This window comes from Schistocerca gregaria, chromosome 11 (genome assembly GCF_023897955.1).
Source record: "Schistocerca gregaria isolate iqSchGreg1 chromosome 11, iqSchGreg1.2, whole genome shotgun sequence".
Lineage (NCBI taxonomy): Eukaryota > Metazoa > Arthropoda > Insecta > Orthoptera > Acrididae > Schistocerca > Schistocerca gregaria.
Genome location: NC_064930.1, coordinates 63,451,547 through 63,475,533, shown reverse-complemented (window position 1 = coordinate 63,475,533; position 23,987 = coordinate 63,451,547). Strand labels below are relative to the sequence as shown.

The window sequence follows — 23,987 nt, the reverse complement described above, 5'->3', positions numbered from 1 at the left end:
TGTCTGGGACCTGATAAAAGCGTGCTGTTGAATGCTTTGAACGGGTTATTGGTACAAGATAACACTCGTATGCAGCAACAGGGTGACATGATGAACAGGTTATTTTATTATTGTTTAATTAAACAGTGATTTAGTGTATATTATGGTAGTTCATTTTATTGTTGTTTATTTAAACTAAGATGAAACTGTGATTTTGCTCATACACGTTTACCTTGGTAACAGAAAGACCGTTATTCTTTGTAAGTGATAAGGTATGCCACACGCCCACACTTGTTATGAAAATCGGAGTGCCCACTCAAAGGTTAATAAACTTTCTCGAGATAGTTTACATCTGTCTACAAGAGTCTTCCAGTTCAGATCCTTCAGTATCTCTGTGATACTCTCCCATAGATCAAACAAAACTATGTCCATTCATGCTGTCCTTCTCTGTGTATGTTTGGTATCCCCTGTTAGTTCTATTTGATGTGTGTCCCATACACTTGAGTAACATTCTAGAACTGGTTGCATGAGTGATTTGTAAGCAGTCTTCTTTGTAGAGTGATTGCACTTCCCCATTAGTCTACCAATAAACCTAAGTCTACCACCTGCTTTGCCCATGACTTAGCCTTTATGATCATTTCCTTCCATATACACCCAAGTGTCTGTATGAGTTGGCCAATTCCAGTTGTGACTCACTGATATTATAGTCATAGGAAACTACGAGGGTGAGTCAAACGAAAACCTTAAATTTGTAATAACAAATTTGGCCTGTAGGTGGCAGCATAGTGCAGATGCACACATACCGTCGCAGTATCAGTATAAAGACGGCTGCCCCACTTGCGACTTAACCCAGGGAAGAACGGCATTCTGTTATTCGGTTTTTGAGTAGTGAAGGTGTGAAACCTTTTGAAATTGATCGACGAATAAATGCATGTTTGTCACAGTAGCAAGTCTACGAATGGAGTAGGAAGTTTGCAAATGGTGTGACTTCAGTGGAAGATGTTTCTTGTCCAGATCAGGCACAAGTTGTGACTCCACAGAACATTGCAGTAGTTGAACCCATAGTAAAGGGAAATTGCTGAGTGACACTGTATGACACTGCAGCATGTTTACGGATTAGTCGTGGGTCAGCACACCACACTGTGCACGATGTGCTCCAGTTTCACAAAGAGTCTGCAAGATGAGGGCCACGGCAGCTGACTCCTGAAATGAGAGAACGACGTGTTGATGCTTGTGACGAACTTCTTCGGCACTTCGAATGAGAAGGTGATGGCTTCCATACAAGAATCATTACTGGGGATGAAACCTGGGTTCACTTCCACCAACCGGAAACAAAGAGAGCGAGCAAGGAATGGTGCCATTCCTCATCACCAAAACTAAAGAAGTTTCAAACAGAACCATAATCAGGGAAGGTTATGCTGATGCTCTTTTGGGATGAAAAAGACGTCATTTTGGAGCATTACATGTCTAGAGGGACCACTGTCACCAGTGCATCGTACACAGGTCTCCTAAAAAATTATCTGCGGCCTGCAATCAAATCAAAGCGACGTTAATTGCTGTCAGCAGGTGTGCTTTTCAAGGCCCCGCACTGCCCATACAACAGTTGCAACAATTACAGACCTGCATTTTTAGTGTTTCCTCATCCATCATACTCACCAGACCTTGCCCCAAGTGATTTCCATATGTTTGGACCACTCAGATGCAATGGGAGGAAAGAAGTTCCGTTCTGACGAAGAGGTACGCCACGCGGTGCGGGAGTGATTGCGTGGACTGCCAAAAGAATTTCTTTTCTAAAGGAATTTATGCACTTTGTAAGCGCTGGAGAACTTGCATTGAGCATGGGGGAGATTATGTTGAAAAGTGATACAGCTTTGTACCACTTCTGCACAATAAATAATATTTTTAAAAATATTTAAGGTTTTCATTTGACTCATCCTCGTACATTTCTGTGTTTTGTGACATGCACAATTTTACATTTCTGAACATTTAAAGCAAGTTTCCAGTCTTTGCATCCTCTGATACCTTATCAAGATGTAACTGAATATTTATGCAGATTCGTTCAGACAGTACTTCATTATATACAACTGCATCATCTGCAAGAAGTCTGAGGTTACAATTAATATTGTCTGCAGTGTCATTAATATACAACATTAACAGCAGGCATCCCAATACACTTCCATGGGATACAACGGAAGTTACTTCTACATCTGACAATGACTCTCCAACCAAGATAACATGCTGTTTACTCCCTACCAAAAAGTCCTCAACCTGGTCACAAATTTCACTTGATACACCATATGACTGTAATTTTGACAATAAATGTAGGTGTGGTAGTGAGTCAAACAGACCACCCTACGAATATTAATAATGCCAAGATTTGACCAGCTCACCAAATGCAGATGTGAGAAGCTGATAACACTGACTCACATGAGTATGTGGCTCTCCATGTCATTCACTGTGATCACTGATGTACCTTCACTCACAATGCACACAATTTCAAAGATTTCGCATCCATGCAGTTCAGAGGCCTGCTTACAAAGGGCCACCTGGTTAGGCCCCATGATGCGCTCTGGTCAGCTGCCAGAGAAACAGTATTATTTAAGCAATCATAAATGAGTGCTCAGCCAATTCTGTTACTGTTGTCCAGTCAATGCTTCAAGTGCTATGCACAACCTGCACTTCATTGTATCTTACACATTGCTCTATAAAGTACTGCGTTCCATAAACCATGTTTGTTCTTGCTACAGCAAACTTGGTGACAAGCGATGGTTACATTTTCTCTACATGTCAGTGTCAGTGCTAAGTCACTCGGCAAACACCTCAGTGGAGGAAATACTCCAATATATCATTGCCCAGCAGCAAGCTTTTGTAGAATGACAACAGGCTATTGCTGCCGCTCTCAATTGAGTGGCATCTGGGTTTTCTCAGCAGGTTTCTCTCCCATCAAAGCAACTGTAATCTTTTCCTGTATATGATGAATTGGCTGAAGACTGGGACTCCATGGTTACAGCAAAATTTTCTGTTTTTTGTGAGGACAATGCAGGCATATATAGGGCTTTCATTCTTACAGGCTTTCACAGTGCATTTATCAGATGTTGTGCCAGGCCTTTGCAAACACTGGCAAGCTTATCATTTGATGGAATTTTCAAGCTTCTTTCAACTTATTTCTGTGGCAGAACACTTCATCGTGAGACACATGGAATTTTATCGCCGTTAGAATTTCCCAAACCTATGAGGGGCATTTGAAAAGTCTGTGCAAAAATAAAACCTACTTATGTGTTTCAGGTAAACCTTTTCTATTTTAAGACATAGTCTCCTTTCAGACTTATACACTTCATCCAACACTTTCCTAATTTGTTGATCCCTTCCGAATAACAGGAATTGTCCAAGTCTGCAAAATAGCTACTAGTTGCTGCAATCACCTCCTCCTTTGAATGATATCCTTGTCCTGCCAGCCATTTCTTCAAATGGAAGAAGAAGAAGAAGAAGGGGAGTGGGAAAATTATAAAAGGTCTATTTCTGTATTTTTTAATGTAAATCCCGTATCTATGTAATTAAGGCAATTGATCCATAACAATTAAAGACAATTGGTAATACTCTGCCAGAAAAAAGATGTTGATTGTGATCTGCTGTCAGCATAGGCCACCAGGGGGATAGTCGATGTACTGGTAATGGTTTCAATGTCGTCTGCCAACAGATAGCACAGTGGCATGGCTACCAGAGCATCATCTGTGTGTATCCCTTAATAAGAATAGCTCATAGCCAGAAGGGTTAGTGTGGTGCAAACATGTTAAGCAAGCAGGTAACCATGCACAGAGATGCACTTGTGCTTCCTACAGGCAAATGAGAGTCTGAAAGGGGTCAAATTGAGGCCTTGTGAGCAGCGGAATTGTCCTTTCAGAGAATTGCTTCTCAAGTAGGATGTGATGCTTCAGACGTCCAAAGATGCTGGTATCAGTGGTCACATGCACATTCTCACACCCATATACAAGGTTCTGGATGTCCACGTAGCACAGACATTTGACAGGATTGTTGCACTGTAAAAGCAGCAGTGGCGGATAGTATAGCTACCACAACACAGATAGAGGGCTGATGATGATGATGGCGTATGACGAGGGCCTCCTGTCAGGTAGATCGCTCGCCTGGTGCAAGTCTTTTGATTTGACGCCACTTCGGCGACTTGCGCATCGATGGGGATAAAATGATGTAGGACAACACAACACCCAGTCCCTGGGCGGATAAAATCTCCGACCCAGCTGGGAATCGAACCCGGGCCCTTAGGGTTGACAGTCCATCGCACTGACTACTCAGCTACCGGGATAGAGGGCTTATGAGCTGAGACGTGTCAACACAAACTGTTGCAAATCAGTTATTAGCAGTGGGACTAGGCACAGACACAACTCAAGGCCTTCTTCCACTGAAAAACACAGCATTGACATGCACAGCTCGGCTGGTGCCATCACAGGGTCATTCAGAATATCACATGTGACGGTCATTTGCACAGACAACGTAGACCTGGTCACTGCTGTCTTGTAGAATGCATTTGTCCAAGACACAATGGCCCCATCCCAGGCCTTATGGGGTGCGATAAGCTATAACTTTCGTTAACCTCAGGTGTTTCTGGGAGGGTAACCAGTGCTCGGTACGTGCAGAATGCTGTTAGACGCATTCTTTTGACATTCTTGCGACATGAAGGTGATGTGTTGTTCCAACAGTTAATACTCACCCGTGACTGCCCGTCAAACTTGACGTGCTCTGCAAGACATGCAGCAACTCACCTGGCCAGCACAATGTTTAGACTTGTCTCCATTCGAGCACGTGCGGGATGTGAAGGAACAAAGAGTGACTCGTGTGACTCGTCAGTGGAAGAACTCTTACAGAACTACATGAGCAGGTTGAGCAGGTGAGTTACAATGTATCCCAGGGCAGTATTCACCATCTGTAGGAGCGAGGGGATGCCGGAGTCAGCGCCTGCATTGCCGACCTCCGAGACTACACTACATACTAACATGTGTGTTTCAGCACTGCTCGACACTTGATATGTCAAAACCAGTAGAGCTATTGATCTGTAAATGTAATCATTTCATTTACTCCATATGCACTGTTGTAACAATAAATGTTGAGAGAATTGGAAACCTCAAAAATGGTGTGCCAAAGTTTTTCCGCCAGTATAATTGGCACCCATGACATAGCCCACATCTGTCACAGTGGGTTTGATTAATATAGCAGGTCACAGGGAAGCCCAGCTGAATACACCCCCCCCCCCCCCCCCAAAGCATAATGCTGATCCCACTTGTCTGTATCTGTGGCACAGTATGTGTTCCGAGCAGCCATTCGTTTGGACAAAGGTATCCGGACACGACCGTCGACCGACTGTAATGAGAAATTAGTCAGTCACGTGACATGTTTCCCTCAAACTTTGATCCAGTTCAACGATCCCATTCCAATGAAATGATAACTGAGTTGCACCAGTATAGGAAAACATAGGGTCATATGCTGTGTGGGATGTTCCTTCCTGTGTTTGATGAATGTTCGGATGGGGGACTTTATGCAGTAATTACAATGCTGTGATGTACAGATCTGCAATTACTAACATGTCTATTTGCAGTACAATTCTCCTCTCTGGATCTCCTTTCTCCTTCCCTTCAACTTCATCTCTGGTGCAGTCTGGGGATAAAATTCTTGCTTATCTAGGTTCACCAAGCTACAAACAACTGAAAACTCCCCTATATAAAATGGTCTACAATTTCACTTCAACAGCTACGTCACATGTTAACGAAATTGTGGACAACTCAATGTCTACTCCTTAACAAGCTTTAATGAAGACTCTCCAAAGGAGTAACTCTCTTCCACCTGGTGTGCAAGATGTATGAGACGGGCAAAATACCCTCAGACTTCGATGGAGAATATAATAATTCCATCTCCAAAAACGTAGGTGCTGAGACCACTATTAAACTATCAGTTTAATAAGTCATGGTTGCAAAATACTGACATGAATTCCGTACACAAGAATGGAAAAAACTGGTATAAGTCGGCCTTGGGGAAGATCAGTTTAGATTCTAGCGAAATGCAGGAACTCGCAAAACAATACTGACCCTACAATTTATTTCAGAAGACAGGTTAAGGAAAGGCAAACTTATATTTAAAGCATTTGTAGACATAGCAAAAGCTTCTTACAATGTTCACTGCAACAAATTATGAAGATAGCAGGGAGCAAAAGGCTACTTACAACTTGTACAGAAACAAGATGACAGTTATGAGAGTCAAGGGGCATGAAAGGAAGACAGTTGTTGACAACGTAGTGAGACACGGTTGCAGCCTCTCCCCAATGTTATTTAATCTGTATACTGAGCAAGCAGTATAGGAAACCGAAGAAAAATCTCGAGTATGAAATAAAGTCCAGCAAGAAGCAGTGAAAACATTGGGGTTGGATTATGACACTGTAATTCTGTCAGAGACAGCTAAGGATTTTGAACAGCAGCTGAATAGAATGGGCAGTATCTTGAAAGGAGGATATAAGATGAACATCAACAAAACAATACAAGGATAATGGAATGTAGATGAATTAAATCAGGTATTGCTGAGGGAATTACATTAGGAAATGAGACACTCAATATATTACTAGATCTACAACTTTGTTCTGCCATTTTTCCTCAAAGTTCGGGGCTTTATTGTGGAAAAATTACAAAAGAAATATGATTACAGTATTGCCCATTGCTGACCACTACGTTCTCCCATCTTTTGGATAGCATACGAATTCCAAGGCGGAAGAATTGGGCGTCTTGTTGGGATCCATGAAGTGATTCAATTTTGCACTTGTTCATATGATCAGAAGTGCTGATCAGCCAGACTGTATGCCACTGATCGGAAAAGGTGGTAGTCAGTGAGAACAGCATACGGAGAATGCAGCGGGAGGGATAGGACTTCTTATTTCAACGTTTCCATGTATATTTTGGTGGGTTTTGCGACATGAGGTCGAGCACTGATCTGCTGCAAAATTACCTCTACGTGTCTATTGCTGTATTGTGACTGTTTGTGTTTCAGTGCTGGGCTCAAATGCATCAATAGCTTTCAATAATGATGTCCTGCGACTGTCTTCATCCGCTTCAGTAGCTATGAAAATATTCTGTCTTCCACCGCCATGCTGGTCTTTGATATCAAAATCACAATTCTTAAGGCATTGAAAACATTCTCTGGACGTTCTTCCACTAATAGTTCCCTCGCCACTGGTTTTACACAGCATTTTAAGAGTCACAGCCACAGATTTCTTCACATTAAAGCAGAAATTTAAAATTTCCCGCAAATGGTGAGAAATAAGTACGTAAGTTGACATACTTAATCAAGAATAGCCTTATGATGCAATCACAAATCGACTAATACTTTTATGGCATTATGTTTACAGATGCCTAAGCTTATTGTATTACACATGCGACCAACCACCCGAAGCCCACTTGCCGCTACAGCCGTCTATTGCAAAATGGCAGAAGCAAAGTTGTAGACCTAATAGATGAGATTTGCTATTTGGACAGCAAAAAAACTGATGATGGATGAAGTAGAGAGGATATAAAATGTAGACTGGCAATGGCCAGAAAAGAGTTTCTAAAGAAGAGAAATTTGTTAACACTGAATATAGATTTAAGTGTCAGGAAGTACTTTCTGAAAGTATTTGTGTGGAGCATAGCCATGTATGGAAGTTAAACATGGATGAGAAACAGTTTCTACAAGAAGGTAATAGAAGCCTTTGAAATGTAGTGCTACAGAAAAATGCTGAAGATTACATGGGCGGATCTTGTTACTTATGCAGAGATACTGACTAGAAATGAGGAGGAAAGAAATTCGTGATACAATCTTACTAGAGGAAGGGATCGGTTGACAGAACACATTATGAAGCATAAACAGATCACCAATTTAGTACTGGAGGGAAGTGTGGGAGGTAAAAATCATAGAGGGAGACCCAAGATACGAATACAGTATGCAGACTCAGAAGGATGTAGGTTGCGGTAGGTACTGGGAGATGAAGACGCTTGCACAGGATAGGGTAGCATGGAGAGCTGCATCAAACCAGTCTCTGGACTGAAGACCACAACAATCAGAACAACAACAACAACAGGCTACTATCAAGATGTGCACTTCTCTAGGGTGTGTGGTGTGTCTCAGAGGCAAAGATGCAGCTCCATGAAATAATCACCAAATCAGCCTGAATACTTGACAGAACTGCATGGCTGCTCCCTTCTTGCAGAAACACTACTTCCATGACACAGTTTAACATGGACTTCACAGATGTGATATGTTACACATGAATAGTGTGCTGTGAAACAGTTGTGCCCACATCAGCATCATACTCCATCATCAAATCCACCTATCCTGCCTTACATAGCAGACATTGTCTCATGTGGTGTGAACGTCCGCCATCCTGTCACTTCTACATCTACATCCATACTCCGTATGCCACCTGACGGTGTGTGGCGGAGGGTACCTTGAGTACCTCTACCATTGGATCTTCTCTATCTCTTCTATCAACCCTATCTGGTACGGATCCCACACTGCTGAGCAGTATTCAAGCAGTGGGCAAACAAGCATACTGTAACCTACTTCCTTTGTTTTCGGATTGCATTTCCTTAGGATCCTTCCAATGAATCTCAGCTGGCATCTGCTTTACTGACAATCAACTTTATATGGTCATTCAATATTAAATCACTCCTAATGCGTACTCCCAGATAATTTATGGAATTAACTGCTTCCAGTTGCTGACCTGCTATTTTGTAGCTAAATGATAAGGGATCTATCTTTCTATGTATTCACAGCACATTACACTTGTCTACACTGAGATTCAATTGCCATTCCCTGCACCATGCGTCAATTCGCTGCAGATCCTCCTGCATTCCAGTAAAATTTTCCATTGTTACAACCTCTCGATACACCACAGCATCATCTGCAAAAAGCCTCAGTGAACTTCCGATGTTACCCACAAAGTCATTTATATATATTGTGAATAGCAACGGTCCTATGACACTCCCCTGCGGCACACCTGAAATCACTCTTACTTCATAAGACTTCTCTCCATTGAGAATGACATGCTGCGTTCTGATATATATAGGAACTCCTGAATCCAATCACACAATTGATCTGATAGTCCGTATGCTCTTACTTTGTTCATTAAACGACTGTGGGGAACTGTGTCAAACGCCTTGCGGAAGTCAAGAAACACGGCATCTACCTGGGAACCTGTGTCTATTGCCCTCTGACTCTCGTGGCCGAATAGCGCGAGCTGGGTTTCACATGCCCATTTTTTTCGAAACCCATGCTGATTCCTACAGAGTGGATTTCTAATCTCCAGAAAAGTCATTATACTCGAACATAATACGTGTTCCAAAATTCTACAACTGGTCGATGTTAGAGATATAGGTCTATAGTTCTGAACATCTGTTTGACGTCCCTTCTTGAAAACTGGGATGACCTGTGCCCTTTTCCAATCCTTTGGAACGTAATGCTCTTCTAGAGACCTACGGTACACCGCTGAAGAAGGGGGGCAAGTTCCTTTGCGTACTCTGTGTAAGATCGAACTGGTATCCCATCAGGACCAGCGGCCTTGCCTCTTTTGAGTGATTTTAATTGTTTTTCTATCCCTCTGTCGTCTATTTTGATGTCTACCATTTTGTCATCTTTGTGACAATCTAGAGAAGGAACTACAGTGCAATCTTCCTGTGTGAAACAGCTTTGGAAAAAGACGTTTAGTATTTCGGCCTTTAGTCTGTCATCCTATGTTTCAGTACCATTTTGGTCACAGAGTGTCTGGACATTTTGTTTTCATCCACCTACCGCTTTGACATAGGACCAAAATTTCTTAGGATTTTCTGCCAATTTCGAATTCATTGAACGCCTCTCGCATAGCCCTCCTCACACTACATTTCGCTTCGCGTAATTTTTGTTTGTTTGCAAGGCTTTGGCTATGTTTATGTTTGCTGTGACGTTCCCTTTGCTTCCGCAGCAGTTTTCTAACTGGGTTGTTGAACCATGGTGGCTCTTTTCCATCTCTTACGATCTTGCTTGGCTCATACTCATCTAACGCATTTTGTACGATGGTTTTGAACTTTGTCCACTGATCCTCAACACTACATCTACATCTACATGACTACTCTGCAATTCACATTTAAGTGCTTGGCAGAGGGTTCATTGAACCACAATCATACTATCTCTCTACCATTCCACTCCCTAACAGCGCGCGGGAAAAACGAACACCTAAACCTTTCTGTTCGAGCTCAGATTTCTCGTGTTTTATTTTGATGATCATTCCTACACTATCTGTACTTGAGACAAAACTTCTGTGTTGAGTCATCAGGTGCACTTTTTTGTGGTTTCACTGTCCTTCAACAACTTTCCACAGGTGCTCGCAGCAGCAGCATTCTTCAGTAATGTGCCATCTTTGCCACTTTCAAGGTGCCGATTCCTGCCCATAACAATCTGTCCTTTGCCACCACAGTCACTACAATGGATTTCCCTATTTGTGGCCCGTATCATTGCTAGAACTATTCCCCAGTCATCTGACCCACTTAGATGTTTTCCTTACCACACCATATGCCTGAAACACTGCCAAACGGTATTCAATCTCACTGTGGGCAGTGATTGTAATGTTTCAGTTTACTGGTGTATTTGCTGCAAAAGAATCAAGTAGCTTACCTGGAAATTAAGGGCATTTACAAGGAGTTAGAAAATGTTGTGGGGTAGGCGCTTAATATTGCTTAGGGCCTCCTCTGGATCTGTGGACTGCAGTGAGGTACCATGGAAGGGAGTTACAAGTTTCTGGTATTCCTCTGGAAGCAGATGACACAAAATCATTTGCAAAGCACCAGCCAATTCTGGTCTGTTCATGTGCGCAGGATTCACACAAATGAGCCTGCTTTCCATGACATTCCAGTTATGCTTGATGGGGTTCAAATATGGGCTGGCCATCTCAGTCTTACAACTTCCCCTGCACATTCCTGGGCAGCATGGGACTGATGTCGTAATGCATTCTCATATTGAAACACTGCAGGACCACCAGGATGTTGGAGGGCCAAAAATGGTTGGAGATGGTCCTCAAACTCGACATGCCGCAGTCCGTTCAAAGTCCCTTGCAGAACAAATGGGGGGTGGGGGAGGGGGGGGGCATTCTGTACCAGGAAAATCCATCCCAGATCATGACAATCAATACTCTCAGAATTATCAAGGAAATGAATGAAGATTATGAATGCCAAGTACTACATAACAGAGCCTTTCCAAGTTAATTCGGGAGTACGACAAGGGTGTACTCTTTCGCCAACACTGTATCTTTTGGTGTTGGACCATGTGATGAGGAGAGTGATGGGGGAACGGAAGAGAGGGGCACACTGGGGGATGCGGGATAGGCTCAAAGATCTAGATTTTGCAGATGACATTTGCTTAATGGCACAACGATATCGAAGAGAAACTGGCCAGGTTACAGAGAGAGGAGGAAGTTGCAGGCCTCAAGATAAATGTTCACAAAACCCGAGAAATGTGGATGAATTTGACCATCATGAATAGGCTGGCCATTAATGGAGAGGATGTAGAACAGGTCATATCTTTCCTCTACCTTGGAAGTATAGTCCCGACTACAGGAGGCAATTGGGAGGAAGTCCATAGTCACATCTGCAAAGCAAATGGTGTGACTGTAGAACTGTGCCCTGTCTGGAGAAATAGGAACATCTCAAAGAAGACCAAACTCCGGCTTTTCAATGGCAATGTGAAGGCTGTTCCGTTGTACGGTTGTGAAACTTGGTTGGTGGCTAACCACATCAAAAACCAGCTCCAAGTTTTTATCAACTGCTGTCTCCAGCATATTTTAAATGTGAGATGGCCAGATATTATGACAAATGAAGATCTTTGGAGGGAGAGAAATCAGTAACCAATCAATAGACAAATCAAAGAAAGAAAATGGCTCTCAAATGGTTCTGAGCACTATGGGACTTAACGTCTACGGTCATCAGTCCCCTAGAGCTTAGAACTACTTAAACCTAACTAACCTAAGGACATCACACAACACCCAGTCATCATGAGGCAGAGAAAATCCCTGACCCCATCGGGAACCAAACCCAGGGAATGAAAATGGATCTGAATTGGGCATACATTGAGGAAACCAGATGGAGCTATTGAAAGGATGGCACTGGATTGGAACCCTGAAGGAGTTAGAAAATGCTGTCGTCCAAAACAGATGTGGCAAAGGACGATTGAGAGAGAAGCTGCAGAGGATGGGAAAACCTTTAGTGAAGTGAAGAGACTTTCTAGAAATCGTACCAGGTTGAGGAATTTCATCACAGCACTAAGCGAAGATCATAACAAAGACACCACTACCTCGGACCACACCTTCTCGACCGGTGCGATCCACTGATTTGTGTGCTCTGTGCCACATACAGTGTGTCCCATCAGCTCGGTTCAGCTGAAATTGTGATTCATCCAACCATATCAAGTTATGCCATCTCTCCAGTGTCCTTCGCTCCGTGATTGGTGACCAATGCAAGCCATTGTGATCAACGATGCTGGGTTAACAGTGGCAACTGTGTGCAACGTCGGCTCCCATACCCCGTGGAATCCATGTTCCTATGGACTGGCCACTGAAAGACATGTCTAGCGCATCCTGTGTTGAACTGAACTGAGATTTGTTGGACTGTTGGCCTACCACCAATACTGACAATATGTCTCAGATGTCACCAGTCACGGTCGTCGAGGGTTGCTGGACAGCCGGTAGTTCATCTGTAGTGGTCTGTGACACCCTAAATGGACCATTCACAATACATGCTGGACACGGTCGAACAAGTTAAACCAAATTCCTGCACCACTAATTCTAACCCGTCAGCCATCAACCACCGTACCCCGCTCGAATGGCGTCAACTGACGATGATGTCGCTTGTTACACAAATCACTTGCACAACCACTCAGTCACTTCCTAGAAGGTCTCCTATACAACTGCAGCTGGCACATAGTGTGTGTGGTGTGCATACAATACACCTGCACTCTCTGTGCCATACTATCCCATGACATTTGCTAATTCAGCATACTTTTCATCAAAGTTTCCTTCTTTCAAACACAAAGTTATCAGTATATTACTTTAGGAATGTAAATAATAATACAAGAATGAAGTATTACATACAACTCTAAACTAAAAAGGGTACATTTTCAATCATGTTGTCGTTAATGTGAGGGTCGTTCAGAAAGTAAAAAACAGTTGAGTACCGTGCCCAGTACCAATCGTGCACAACCAAAATCTCACGTGTGCCAGTTAGTTCTTCATCCATCACAGTGTGAGCCACATGTTTTACTGCCTAGCAGTCACGCCTCTTCATTCTGTACCCTTTCACAATGGCAGCATCCGTCAAAAATTCTGCCATTTGATCCACATGGAGTTATTGCTAAGTAGAGAAACACTCAATTCAATGTCCTATTGTGAAATTCTTCGTTGAATTTCGTGCACTGCTCAAAATGAGAAATGTGAAATGTTGTCAGCAAAAGTGTCTTCGATTCGTGACATTGTGTGGCCCTGTGCACCAGCACGAACACAGCAAGAAGTTCAACATCTTAAGTGGGAAATTTTTGGACATCCTCCTTAATCTCTGACTAGGCACCGAGACGATTTCACTTATTTCCAAATCTAAAGGAGTTTTTGGGAGGAAAACAGAGCTCAAACAAGCAGTGACATCATGGCTCAAGAATTTGGTGGTATAGGAGTACAACGCAGGAACTGAAAAATTTGACCCGCATTACAATAAGTGCTTTGACAGCAAAGGTCACTACATTGAGATATAGAGTAAGGTAAAGTGACTTTGTAAATAAATTTTTGTGTTGATATCTTTTGTTGCTATTCAGTTATGTCAAAATGTTCTTTACTTTCTAAATACACATACCAAAAAAAGTTTTGCTTCACCTCGTTTCCGAGAGTCCAGGAACCTGTACAGAAAGTTAGAATAGAGATCAACATAAAAATCATTTCTACTCATTTTATTGCTCATGAAAACCACACATTGGATGTTGTGTTACCATACAGCAAGACCTTCAGAGGTGGTGGTCCAGATTGCTCTACACACCTGTACCTCTAATACCCAGTAGCACGTCCTCTAACATTGATGCATGCCTGTTTTCGTCATGGCATACTGTCCACAAGTTCATCAAGCCACTGTTGGTCCAGATTGTCCCACTCCTCAATGGCGATTCGGCGCAGATCCATCAGAGTGGTTAGTGGGTCATGTCGTCCATAAACAGTCCTTTTCGATCCATCCCAGGCATGTTAGATAGGGTTCATGTCTGGAAAACATGCTGGCCACTAATCCAGTGATGTCATTATCCTGAAGGAAGTCATTCACAAGATGTGCATGATGGGGGCACAAATTATCATCCATGAAGATGAATGCCTCACCATGCTGCCAATATGGTTGCACTATCTGGTCGGAGGATGCCATTCACATATCGTACAGCTCTTACAGCGCCTTCTGTGACCATCAGCAGTGTTTGTCAGCCCCACTTAATGCCACCCCAAAACAGCAGGGAATGTCCACCTCGGTGCACTCGCTCAACAGTGTGTCAAAGGGGTTCAGCCTGACCGGGTTGCCTCCAAACACGTCTCCGATGATTGTGTGGTTGAAGGCACATGCGACACTCATCAGTGAAGAGAATGTGATGCCAATACAGAGTGGTCCATTCGGCATGTGGTTTGGTCCATCTCTACCGCACTGCACAGTGTTGTGGTTGTTAAGATGGATCTTGCTATGAACGTTGCGAGTTAAGTTGCGCAACATACAGGCTATTGCACACAGTTTGGGTAGTAACACAATGTCCTGTGGCTGCACGAAAAGCATTATTCAACATGGTGGCGTTGCTGTCAGGGTTCCTCCGAGCCATAATCCGTAGATAGTGGTTGTCCCCTGCAGTAGTAGCCCTCAAGTGGCCTGAGTGAGGCATGTCATCGACAGTTCTTGTCTCTCTGTATCTCCTCCATGCCAGAACAACATCACTTTGGTTCACTCTGAGACGCCTGGACACTTCCCTTGTTGAGAGCCCTTCTTGGCACAAAGTAACAATGCGGACGTGATCGAATGGCGGTATTGACAGTCTTAGGCATGGTTGAACTACAGACAACACGATCCCTGTACCGCCTTCCAGGTGGAATGACTGGAACGGATCGGCCGTCGGACCCCCTCCGTCTAATATGCGCTGCTCATGCATGGTTGTTTACATCTTTGGGTGGGTTTAGTGACATCTCTGAACACTCAAAGGGGCTGTATCTGTGATGCAATGTTCACAGTCAATGTCTATCTCCAGGGGTTCTGGAAATTGGGTTGATGCAAAACTTTTCTGATGTTTGTAAGTTACTGTAACATAGCACTGCAACTGGTTGTGCAAATAAAGGAAAATTTAAACAGCTGAAGGTGTTCTGATTTGACATTTTATATTAAAACAGCTGAGGTCTGCAACCATCTTGTATAAAAATGGGCTCACAGTTCTTTACTTTCTGGTGATCTTCTTACTACGAGGCACTTTCAGAAAGTAAAAGTACTAGATTTATATCTTTTTAGAAAAAGCATATTTGAAAAAAAATTAAGGGATGTTGTTGATACAGTTGTCAACTGTTTTTCTATATAATTATCATCCTACTCAATGCCTGTCGTGAGCTGTGGTATGAGCTTCTTAATGCCCTCCTCGAAGAACTCTCTCACCAGCTCCTCCACACTTCAGAACCTCTTTCTGCACCTGTTCATCAGTTGAAAATTTAATTCCCCTTGTGTGTGCCTTCAGCGAGGTGAAAATATGGCAATCTAAAGTTCCCAAGTACGGGGAATACAGCAGGTGTTTCAAAAAATGCCAACCAAATGAGTCCAAGAGAGCCTCAGTGGCTAAGTCTGTGTGAAGATTGCATTGTCATGCAATGAGCACATTCCTCTCAATAGCATTCTCCTCCTTTCGTTTTGAATCTCTTTCGAGTCTCACTAAATCACCGTGCATTGGCAGTCCCCCGCTGACGCACAAATTCGACCAAAATGAACAAAATTGTGCCTTTTCAGTCCCAAAACACAGATGCCATGTTTTTTTGCCCTAAATTGTTTTGAATTTTTTAATAAATGAGAAATTTGTGTGACGCCAGTATGATGGCTGGTTGTTTGTTTCAGGTGTGTAATGAGCCACCACATTTCATCTCCAGTCATGGCAGAGCCTAGAACATCCTCAGCTTGTAATTCGAGTTGCTCAAGAAGCTCGCAGGTGCTAATGACCCAACTTTTCTTGTCCTGCTCTTTCAGCTGTTTTGGGATACATCTTGTGACACTTGATGGTATCCCAACATTTCTATGAGTGTCTCATACAAGAGACATTTGGAGAGTTGTGGGAATACTGCAGAAATTTCATCCACTGTCAATCGGCAGTTTGGAGAGTTGTGGGAATACTGCAGAAATTTCATCCACTGTCAATCGGCAGTTTTCATGAGCAGTTTCCTCAATTTTTTGCGCCAACTTGTCATTCAAAATGGAAAGAGTTCTGCTCTTTTGCTCAACATGAACATTTGTTCTGCCACCACTAAACTCCCTACACCACTTAAACACACATTTTCTGTTCATAAGATCTTTGCCGTGACCTGCTTTAATTCGCAAAAAATTTCTGAAAGTAGCAAACAGCACATGGCTTGGATTCCTTACCAATATCTTTCATGCAACTGGACAAATGTGAGTTCACTGTGATGCTTGCTCCATAATTCGAAACCAGAACAGCTGTTAGCATGAGTGACATACAAGCAGATATCTTAGGTGTTGCAAAACAACTCAAATCACTTAAAAGGAAGTCTTCTGGTCCAGATAGTATACCAATCAGGTTTCTCTCAGAGTATGCAGACACAATTACGCCGTTCTTAGCAATCACATACAACTGCTCACTTGATGAAAGATCTGTTCCTAAAGACTGGAAAGTAGCACAGGTCACACGAATATTCAAGAAAGCAAGTAGGAGTAACCCATTGAATTACAGATGCATATCACTGACCTCAATTTGCAGTAGGATTTTGGACCATATACTGTTTTCGAACATTATGAATTACCTTGAAGAAAATGAATTATTGATACATAACCAACAGAAAATATCATTTTTGTGCAACACAGCTAGCTCTTTATTCCCATTAAGTAATGAGAGCTGTCAACAAGGGATCTCAGATCGATTCCATATTCCTAGATTTCCAGAAGGCTTTTGAAACCGTTCCTCACACGCGACTATTAATCAAATTCCGTGCATATGGAGTATCATTTCAGTTGTGTGACTGGATTCGTAATTTCCTCTCAGAGATGTTACAGTTCATAGTGACTAGAACAGATAGAGTAGAACAGAAGTGATATCTGCCATTCTGCAAGGTAGTGCCATAGGCCTTTGCTATTCCAGATTTACATAAATGATCTAGGTGATAATCTGAGCAGCCCCCTTAGATTGTTTGCAGATGAAGGTGTAATTTACCACCTAGTAAAATCATCAGACTATAAATTCCAATTACAAAATGATCTAGAGAGAATTTCTGTATGGTGCGAAAAGTGGCGATTAGCACTAAACAAAGAAAATTGCGAGGTCATCCACTTGGGTACTAAAAGAAATCCTATAAATTTTGGGTATACGATAAATCGAACAAATCTAAGGGCTGTCAATTCGACTAAATACCTAGGAATTACAATTACGAGAAACTTAAATTGGAAAGGCTACATAGATAATATTGTGGGGAAGGCGAAACAAAGACTCTGCTTTGTTGGCAGAACACAGGTTAACAACAGTGAATGGTCTACAGCTACATGGTTACTTTGCAATTTACACTTAAGTGCCTGGCAGAGGGTTCATCGAACCCTTTTCGTACTACTTCTCTGCCATTCCACTCTCGAATGGTGCGTGGGAAAAAGAAACACCTAAATCTTTCTGTTCAAGCTCTGATTTCTCTCTCTATATATAACAGATGCGACAAACCCACTAACGAGACAACCTACATTACACTTGTCCATTCTCTGCTGGAATATTGCTGTGTGGTACAGGATCCTTTCCAGATAAAACTGACGGAGGACATTGAAAAGTGCAAAGAAGGGCAGCTCGTTTTGTGTTATCGCGCAATAGGGGTGAGAGAGTCACTGATACGATACGCGAGTTGGGGTGACGGTCACTGAAACAAAGGCGGTTTTCTTTGCTGTGAGATCTATTTACAAAATTTCAATCACCAACTTTCTCTTCCGAATGCGTAAATATTTTGTTGACACTCGCCTACGTAGGGAGAAATCATCATAATAATAAAATAAAAGAAATTAGAGCTCGAACGGAAAGATTTAGTTGTTCCTTTTTCCCACACACCATTCGAGAGTGGAATGGTAGAGAAGTAGTATGAAAATGGTTCGATGAACCCTCTGCAAGACACTTAAGCATGAATTGCAAAGTAACAAACAATGTAGATGTAGACCACTCAGTGTTGCCAACCTGTAGAAAACAAAAAACCACAGCACATTGCAGTCACAGAACATTTATTTTCTGAACATGCCTCATATATTAGAAATCTTCTGAGTTGAAGTAGCGTAAAAACTTTTTTTTTATGCTGGTGCATCATTATGGTTCAGTACTGAAAGTGCTAACAGCAGTGAGACAAGGGGTGCACTCACTGTCCGCCGTGGGGTAAGTCCTGCCCCATGATGCGGTCGTGGGGGCGCAGCAGCCCCGTGTAGACGGCGAAGTTTGCAGGCGAACCCGACAGAGGCTGAACGTTCACTCCCCACTTCTCGGGGTCCAGTCTGAAGGCCTCCAGCGCACGTTTCTGGACCAGCGACTCTATCATGTCGATGACCTCTGCTCCTCCGTAATACCTGCAGGTAATTCACACGGAAATATTATTGGCTATATCACACCGGAGCTGTGCGACGAAGCAACAGGTTACACATGCACATTCAACACATGGACTATGTCTAGTGCAGCGCGGGATTAGCCGAGCGGTCTAAAGCGCTGCAGTCATGGACTGTGCAGCTGGTCCCGGTGGAGGTTCGAGTCCTCCCTCGGGCATGGGTGTGTGTATTTGTCCTTAGGATACTTTTGGTTAAGTAGTGTGTAAGTTTAGGGACTGAGAGAGAAAGGCTTTTGAGATGTGGACATGATGGAGGATGGACAGAGTAAAAAATGAGGAGGTACTGAGAAGAGTGGGAGAGAAAAGACAGTTACTAGATCTAATAAAAAGAAGAAAATGAAATTGGATTGGGCACATATTAAGAAAGAATGACAGACTGATAAAAACAGTTTTAGAAGGTTATGTAGAAGGGAAAAGGAAGTGAGGAAGGAAGATATTTCAGATACTGGATGACATGATGGATGGTACAACATACATCAGCTGTAAGAAGGAAGCAATGGGTCGCAGAATATAGAGAGGGGCAAAGGACCTGCTAATATAGCAGAAAACTGATGATGAAACAAAGTTTGCTACAAATGACACACAAATTACAATACGACAGCTACAGTGTGGGTTGGACATTAAACCAATCATAATGTGCAATATATATGGCCATCAAGTTTGGCATTCAACCATGTGGCACTGTCAGTTAGGTATGTCCATCTTTCACGGCAAAGTCATATCGTATTGATTGAAAAAATCAGTTTTTAATTAGCCTGATGCCAAAAACTGCATAAAAAGCAACAATGAAATCACGAGGGCTGTTCAATAAGGAATGATCATAATTTTTGTGTGACAACATATCTTTACTCATCCTCATAATTTTGATGTTCCTTCGCAAAGCAGTCTCCCATGAATGCGATGCACTTGTCCCAACATTTCCATCAGTCTAGGAATAAACGTTGGAAACAATTTTTTGAGAGGTCCTTTAAAATCGCCTCCGCAGCTTTCACCACTGCTTCCCACGAAGGACTTTCTTCATGTTGGGGAATAGAAAAAAATCACTTGGGGCTAAATCCTGACTACAGGGAGGGTGAGGGATGCTCTTCACATTGATTTTTGCAATTGTGGTTGCACATCCAGCCTGCTTCATGGAAATGTGGTCTTTTGCGCCTGATATGGACTTGCAGTGTTTTTAAGACATTTCTGTAGTACTGTCCAGTTACTGATGTGTGTGCGGGTACAACATGCTGATAAACCATTCCATGAATATCAAAGAATGAGATAACCATAACTTTCCCGGCAGAAGCAACCACTTTTGATTTTTTGGAGGCTGGTGATGAAGGACATTTCCACACTGAGCTTTGCTGTTTGCCCTCAGGAACAAAATTATGTAGTAAAGTTTCATCAGCACTGATTACATTTGCAAGAAACTCCAGAGCTTCCTAAACATCAACTTTAAGTGCATGCAGACCTGTACGCGATTGTCCTTTTGTTCAGGAATCAACAATCTTGGAACTCATTGCGCACAAACACATGTAATGTGTAAATTTTCTGTCACCAAGGTGTGGGTGGCACCCAGTGAAATGTTCAGTATTTCAGAAAGTGATCATAAGGTAATTCATCGATCCTCTCTCACAATGACAGCAACAGTTTTGATGTTTCCTTCCGTAAGAGCAGCAACTGGAGAACCAGGTCCACCTTCCTTTGTCACCCCTCTTTAAACATTGTAAACCACCTCTGAGTTGTGCTGTAGGGAAGAACAGACTCTCCATAGGCCTCCTGTAACATTGTACAGGCCTCAGCTGAAGATCTGTTGACAGAAAAGAAGAATTTCAAAGACGCATATTGTTCCTCGTGTGTTACCTCCATTGCAGTGGTAGGCAGTTCCGAACATGTCTGACCTCGCCTGCCTGTCACAGGTGGGAATCAGGAGTCCCAACAATGAAACTACTATGGTGTGTTTGTTGAACATTAAGCTAAGAGAATATTGTAAGATTAAATTTTAGTGTGAGAAATTACGACCATAAAAGAACTATGAACATTCTTTTTTGAGCAGCTCTCATAGTTTATAACCATCTTGAGATTGCTGCAAGACATGTCCAATATGCTGTCCACCATTTTCTGCCACAAGTTTTCTGAAAACTGAGAAATGGCACGTTCCCCAACAGATCAAAGCATCCCAGAGGTCACATTCAGAAATGTGTAGCACAACCTGTGCCTTCAATTCAGCTATGTTCGAAAATGTAGCACTGAACACAGCATCTTTCAGATAACACCACACAGACTAATATCAAGTGAGCTGAACGAATACGATGAAGTGAAATGATGGCTGATAATTCTAGCATTTCTGAAATGCCCCTGCAGCAACCACTTCACTGGCTGTGCAATGTGTGAACGATCACCATCTCGCATAAAAATGACCCCACCTATTCTTCCCCACTGTCAGAAGGTTGGAATGACATTTGTGCACAAATGACTCTCATACTGTTTCTCAGTTATGGTACTGGAAAGAGGGCCTAAAAAGTACAGCCATACAATGAACAAGCTGTCACTCTCACAATACAGTCAGCTTCGAAGAATGAAGTGGTATCTGTTGACGTGCATGCGAATATTCCAATGCACATATTCTGCAATTCTGCATATTGACATGTCTTTTGAGACAGTAATTGGCACTGTCTGTCCATGGAGCATTCCATGGCCATTCACTGTCCACTTTCATGTGACCAAGAAATTCTAGAGCAAATGCTTGTCTGATTCGCAAGTCAGCATTCAGTAATTCCTGAACGTAGGTAATACCCTCAGACTTCAAGAAGAATATAATAATTCCAATCCCAAAGAAAGCAGGCGTTGACACATGTGAAAATTACCGAACTATCAGTTTAATATGCCACCGCTGCAAAATACTAATGCGAATTCATTAGGGACGAATGGAAAAACTAGTAGAAGGTGACCTCAGGGGAGATCAGTTTGTATTCCGTAGAAATATTTGAACACGTGAGGCAATACTGACCCTACAACTTATCTTAGAAGCTAGATTAAGGAAAGGCAAACCTACATTTCTAGCACTTGTACACTTAGAGAAAGCTTTTCACAATGTTGACAGGAATACTCCCTTTCAAATTTTGAAGGTGGCTAGGGAAAAATACAGGGAGCAAAAAGCTAAATACAATTTACACAGAAACCAGATGGCAGTTATAAGAATCAAGAGGCTTGAAAGGGAAGCTATGGTTGGGAAGGGAGAGAGATAGGGTTGTAGCCTCTCTCTGATGTTATTCAATCTGTATATTGAGCAAGCAGTAAAGGAAACAAAAGAAAAATCTGGAGTAAGGATTAAAATCCATGGAAAAGAAATAAAAACTTTGAGGTTTGTCAACAAGATCGCAATTCTGTCAGAGACAGCAAAGGACCTGGAAGAGCAGCTGAACGAAATGGACAGTGTCTTTAAAGGAGGGTATAAGATGGACATCAACAAAAGCAAAACGAGGATAATGGAATATAGTCGAATTAAGTTGGGTGATGCTGAGGGAATTAGATTAGGAAATGAGACACTTAAAGTAGTAAAGGAGTTTTGCTGTTTGGGGAGCAAAATAACTGATGATCGTCGAATTAGAGAGTATATAAAATGTAGACTGGCAATGGCAAGGAAAGCGTTTCTGAAGAAGAGAAATTTGTTAACATCGAGTATAGATTTAAGTGTCAGGAAGTCGTTTCTGAAAGTATTTGTATGGAGTGTAGCCATGTATGGAATTAAAACGTGGACGATAAATAGTTTAGACAAGAAGAGAATAGAAGCTTTCAAAATGTGGTGCTACAGAAGAATGCTGAAGATTGGATGGGTAGATCACATAACTAATGAAGAGGTATTGAATGGAATTGGAGAGATGAGAAATTTGAGGCACAACTTGACTAGAAGAAGTGATCGGTTGGTAGGGCATATATTGAGGCATCAAGGGATCACCAATTTATTATTGGAGGGCAGTGTGGAGGGTAAAAATCGTCGAGGGAGACCAAGAGATGAATACAGTAAGTAGATTCAGAAGAATGTAGGCTGCAGTAGGTACTGGGAGATAAAGAAGCTTGCACAGGATAGAGTAGCATGGAGGGCTGCATCAAACCAGTGTCTGGACTGAAGACAAAAACAAGTAATTTTACTTGTACAGCAATGCAGAATGTTTCGTAGAATTTTATGCATGTGTTCACAGGTATGTCCAAAGTTTGGGCAATTCCCCATGCACCTCAAGTTTGCACACCACTGCTCAACCCCGCCTTCAGTGCTGTGGCCATATCTTTGACTGGCGTTGGATCAGCTGTTTTCCTTTTTACATCTACATCTACATCTATAATCTGCAAGTCACAATGACGTGCATGGCAAAAGCTCTTCCACCTGTTGAGCAAGATGTATCAGTTGGGTGAAATACCCCCAGACTTCAAGAAGAATATAATAATTCCAATTTCAAAGAAAGCAGGTGCTGTCAGGTGTGAAAATTACTGAACTAACAGTTTAATAAGTCACAGCTGTAAAATACTAACATGAATTCTTTACATACGAATGGAAAAACTGGTAGAAGCCAACCTCAGGGAAGATCAGTTTAGATTCCGTAAAAATGTTTGAACACGTGAGGCAATACTGTCTCTATGACTTATCTTGGAAGATAGGTCAAGGAAAGGCAATCCTACATTTATAGCATTTGTAGACTTGGAGAAAGCTTTAGACAATGTTGACTGGAAAGCTGTCTTTCAAATTCTGTAGGAGGTCAGGGTAAAGTACAGGGAGTGAAAGGCTATTTACAATTTTTACAGAAATGAGATGGCAGATAGAAGAGTCGAGGGACATGAAAGGGAAGCAGTGGTTGGGAAGGGAGTGAGACAGGGTTGTAGCCTCTCCCTGATGTTATTCAATCTGTATATTGAGCAAGCAGTAAAGTAAACAAAGGAAAAATCTGGAGTAGGAATTAAAATCCAGGGAGAAGAAACAAAAACCTTCAGGTTCTCCGATGACATTGTAATTATGTCAGAAACTGCAAAGGGCTTCGAAGAGCAGTTGATCAGAATGGACAGATCTTGAAAGGTGTACATAAGAGGAACATTAACAAAAGCAAAACGAGGATAATAGAATGTAGTCAATTAAGTCGGGTGATGTTGA

The 23,987-nt window shown here is 42.2% G+C and overlaps 1 protein-coding gene across 1 annotated transcript in view; it reads right to left on the bottom strand.

Moving 5' to 3' along the window:
* LOC126295024 (serine hydroxymethyltransferase, mitochondrial-like) overlaps nucleotides 1-23,987 on the bottom strand; it is a 156,940-nt gene that overhangs the window by 65,111 nt on the left and 67,842 nt on the right. The window contains exon 4 of the mRNA XM_049987275.1: nucleotides 18,627-18,827. Coding sequence (XP_049843232.1) covers nucleotides 18,627-18,827 — 201 coding nt within the window. The remainder of the gene's footprint in view (nucleotides 1-18,626; nucleotides 18,828-23,987) is intronic.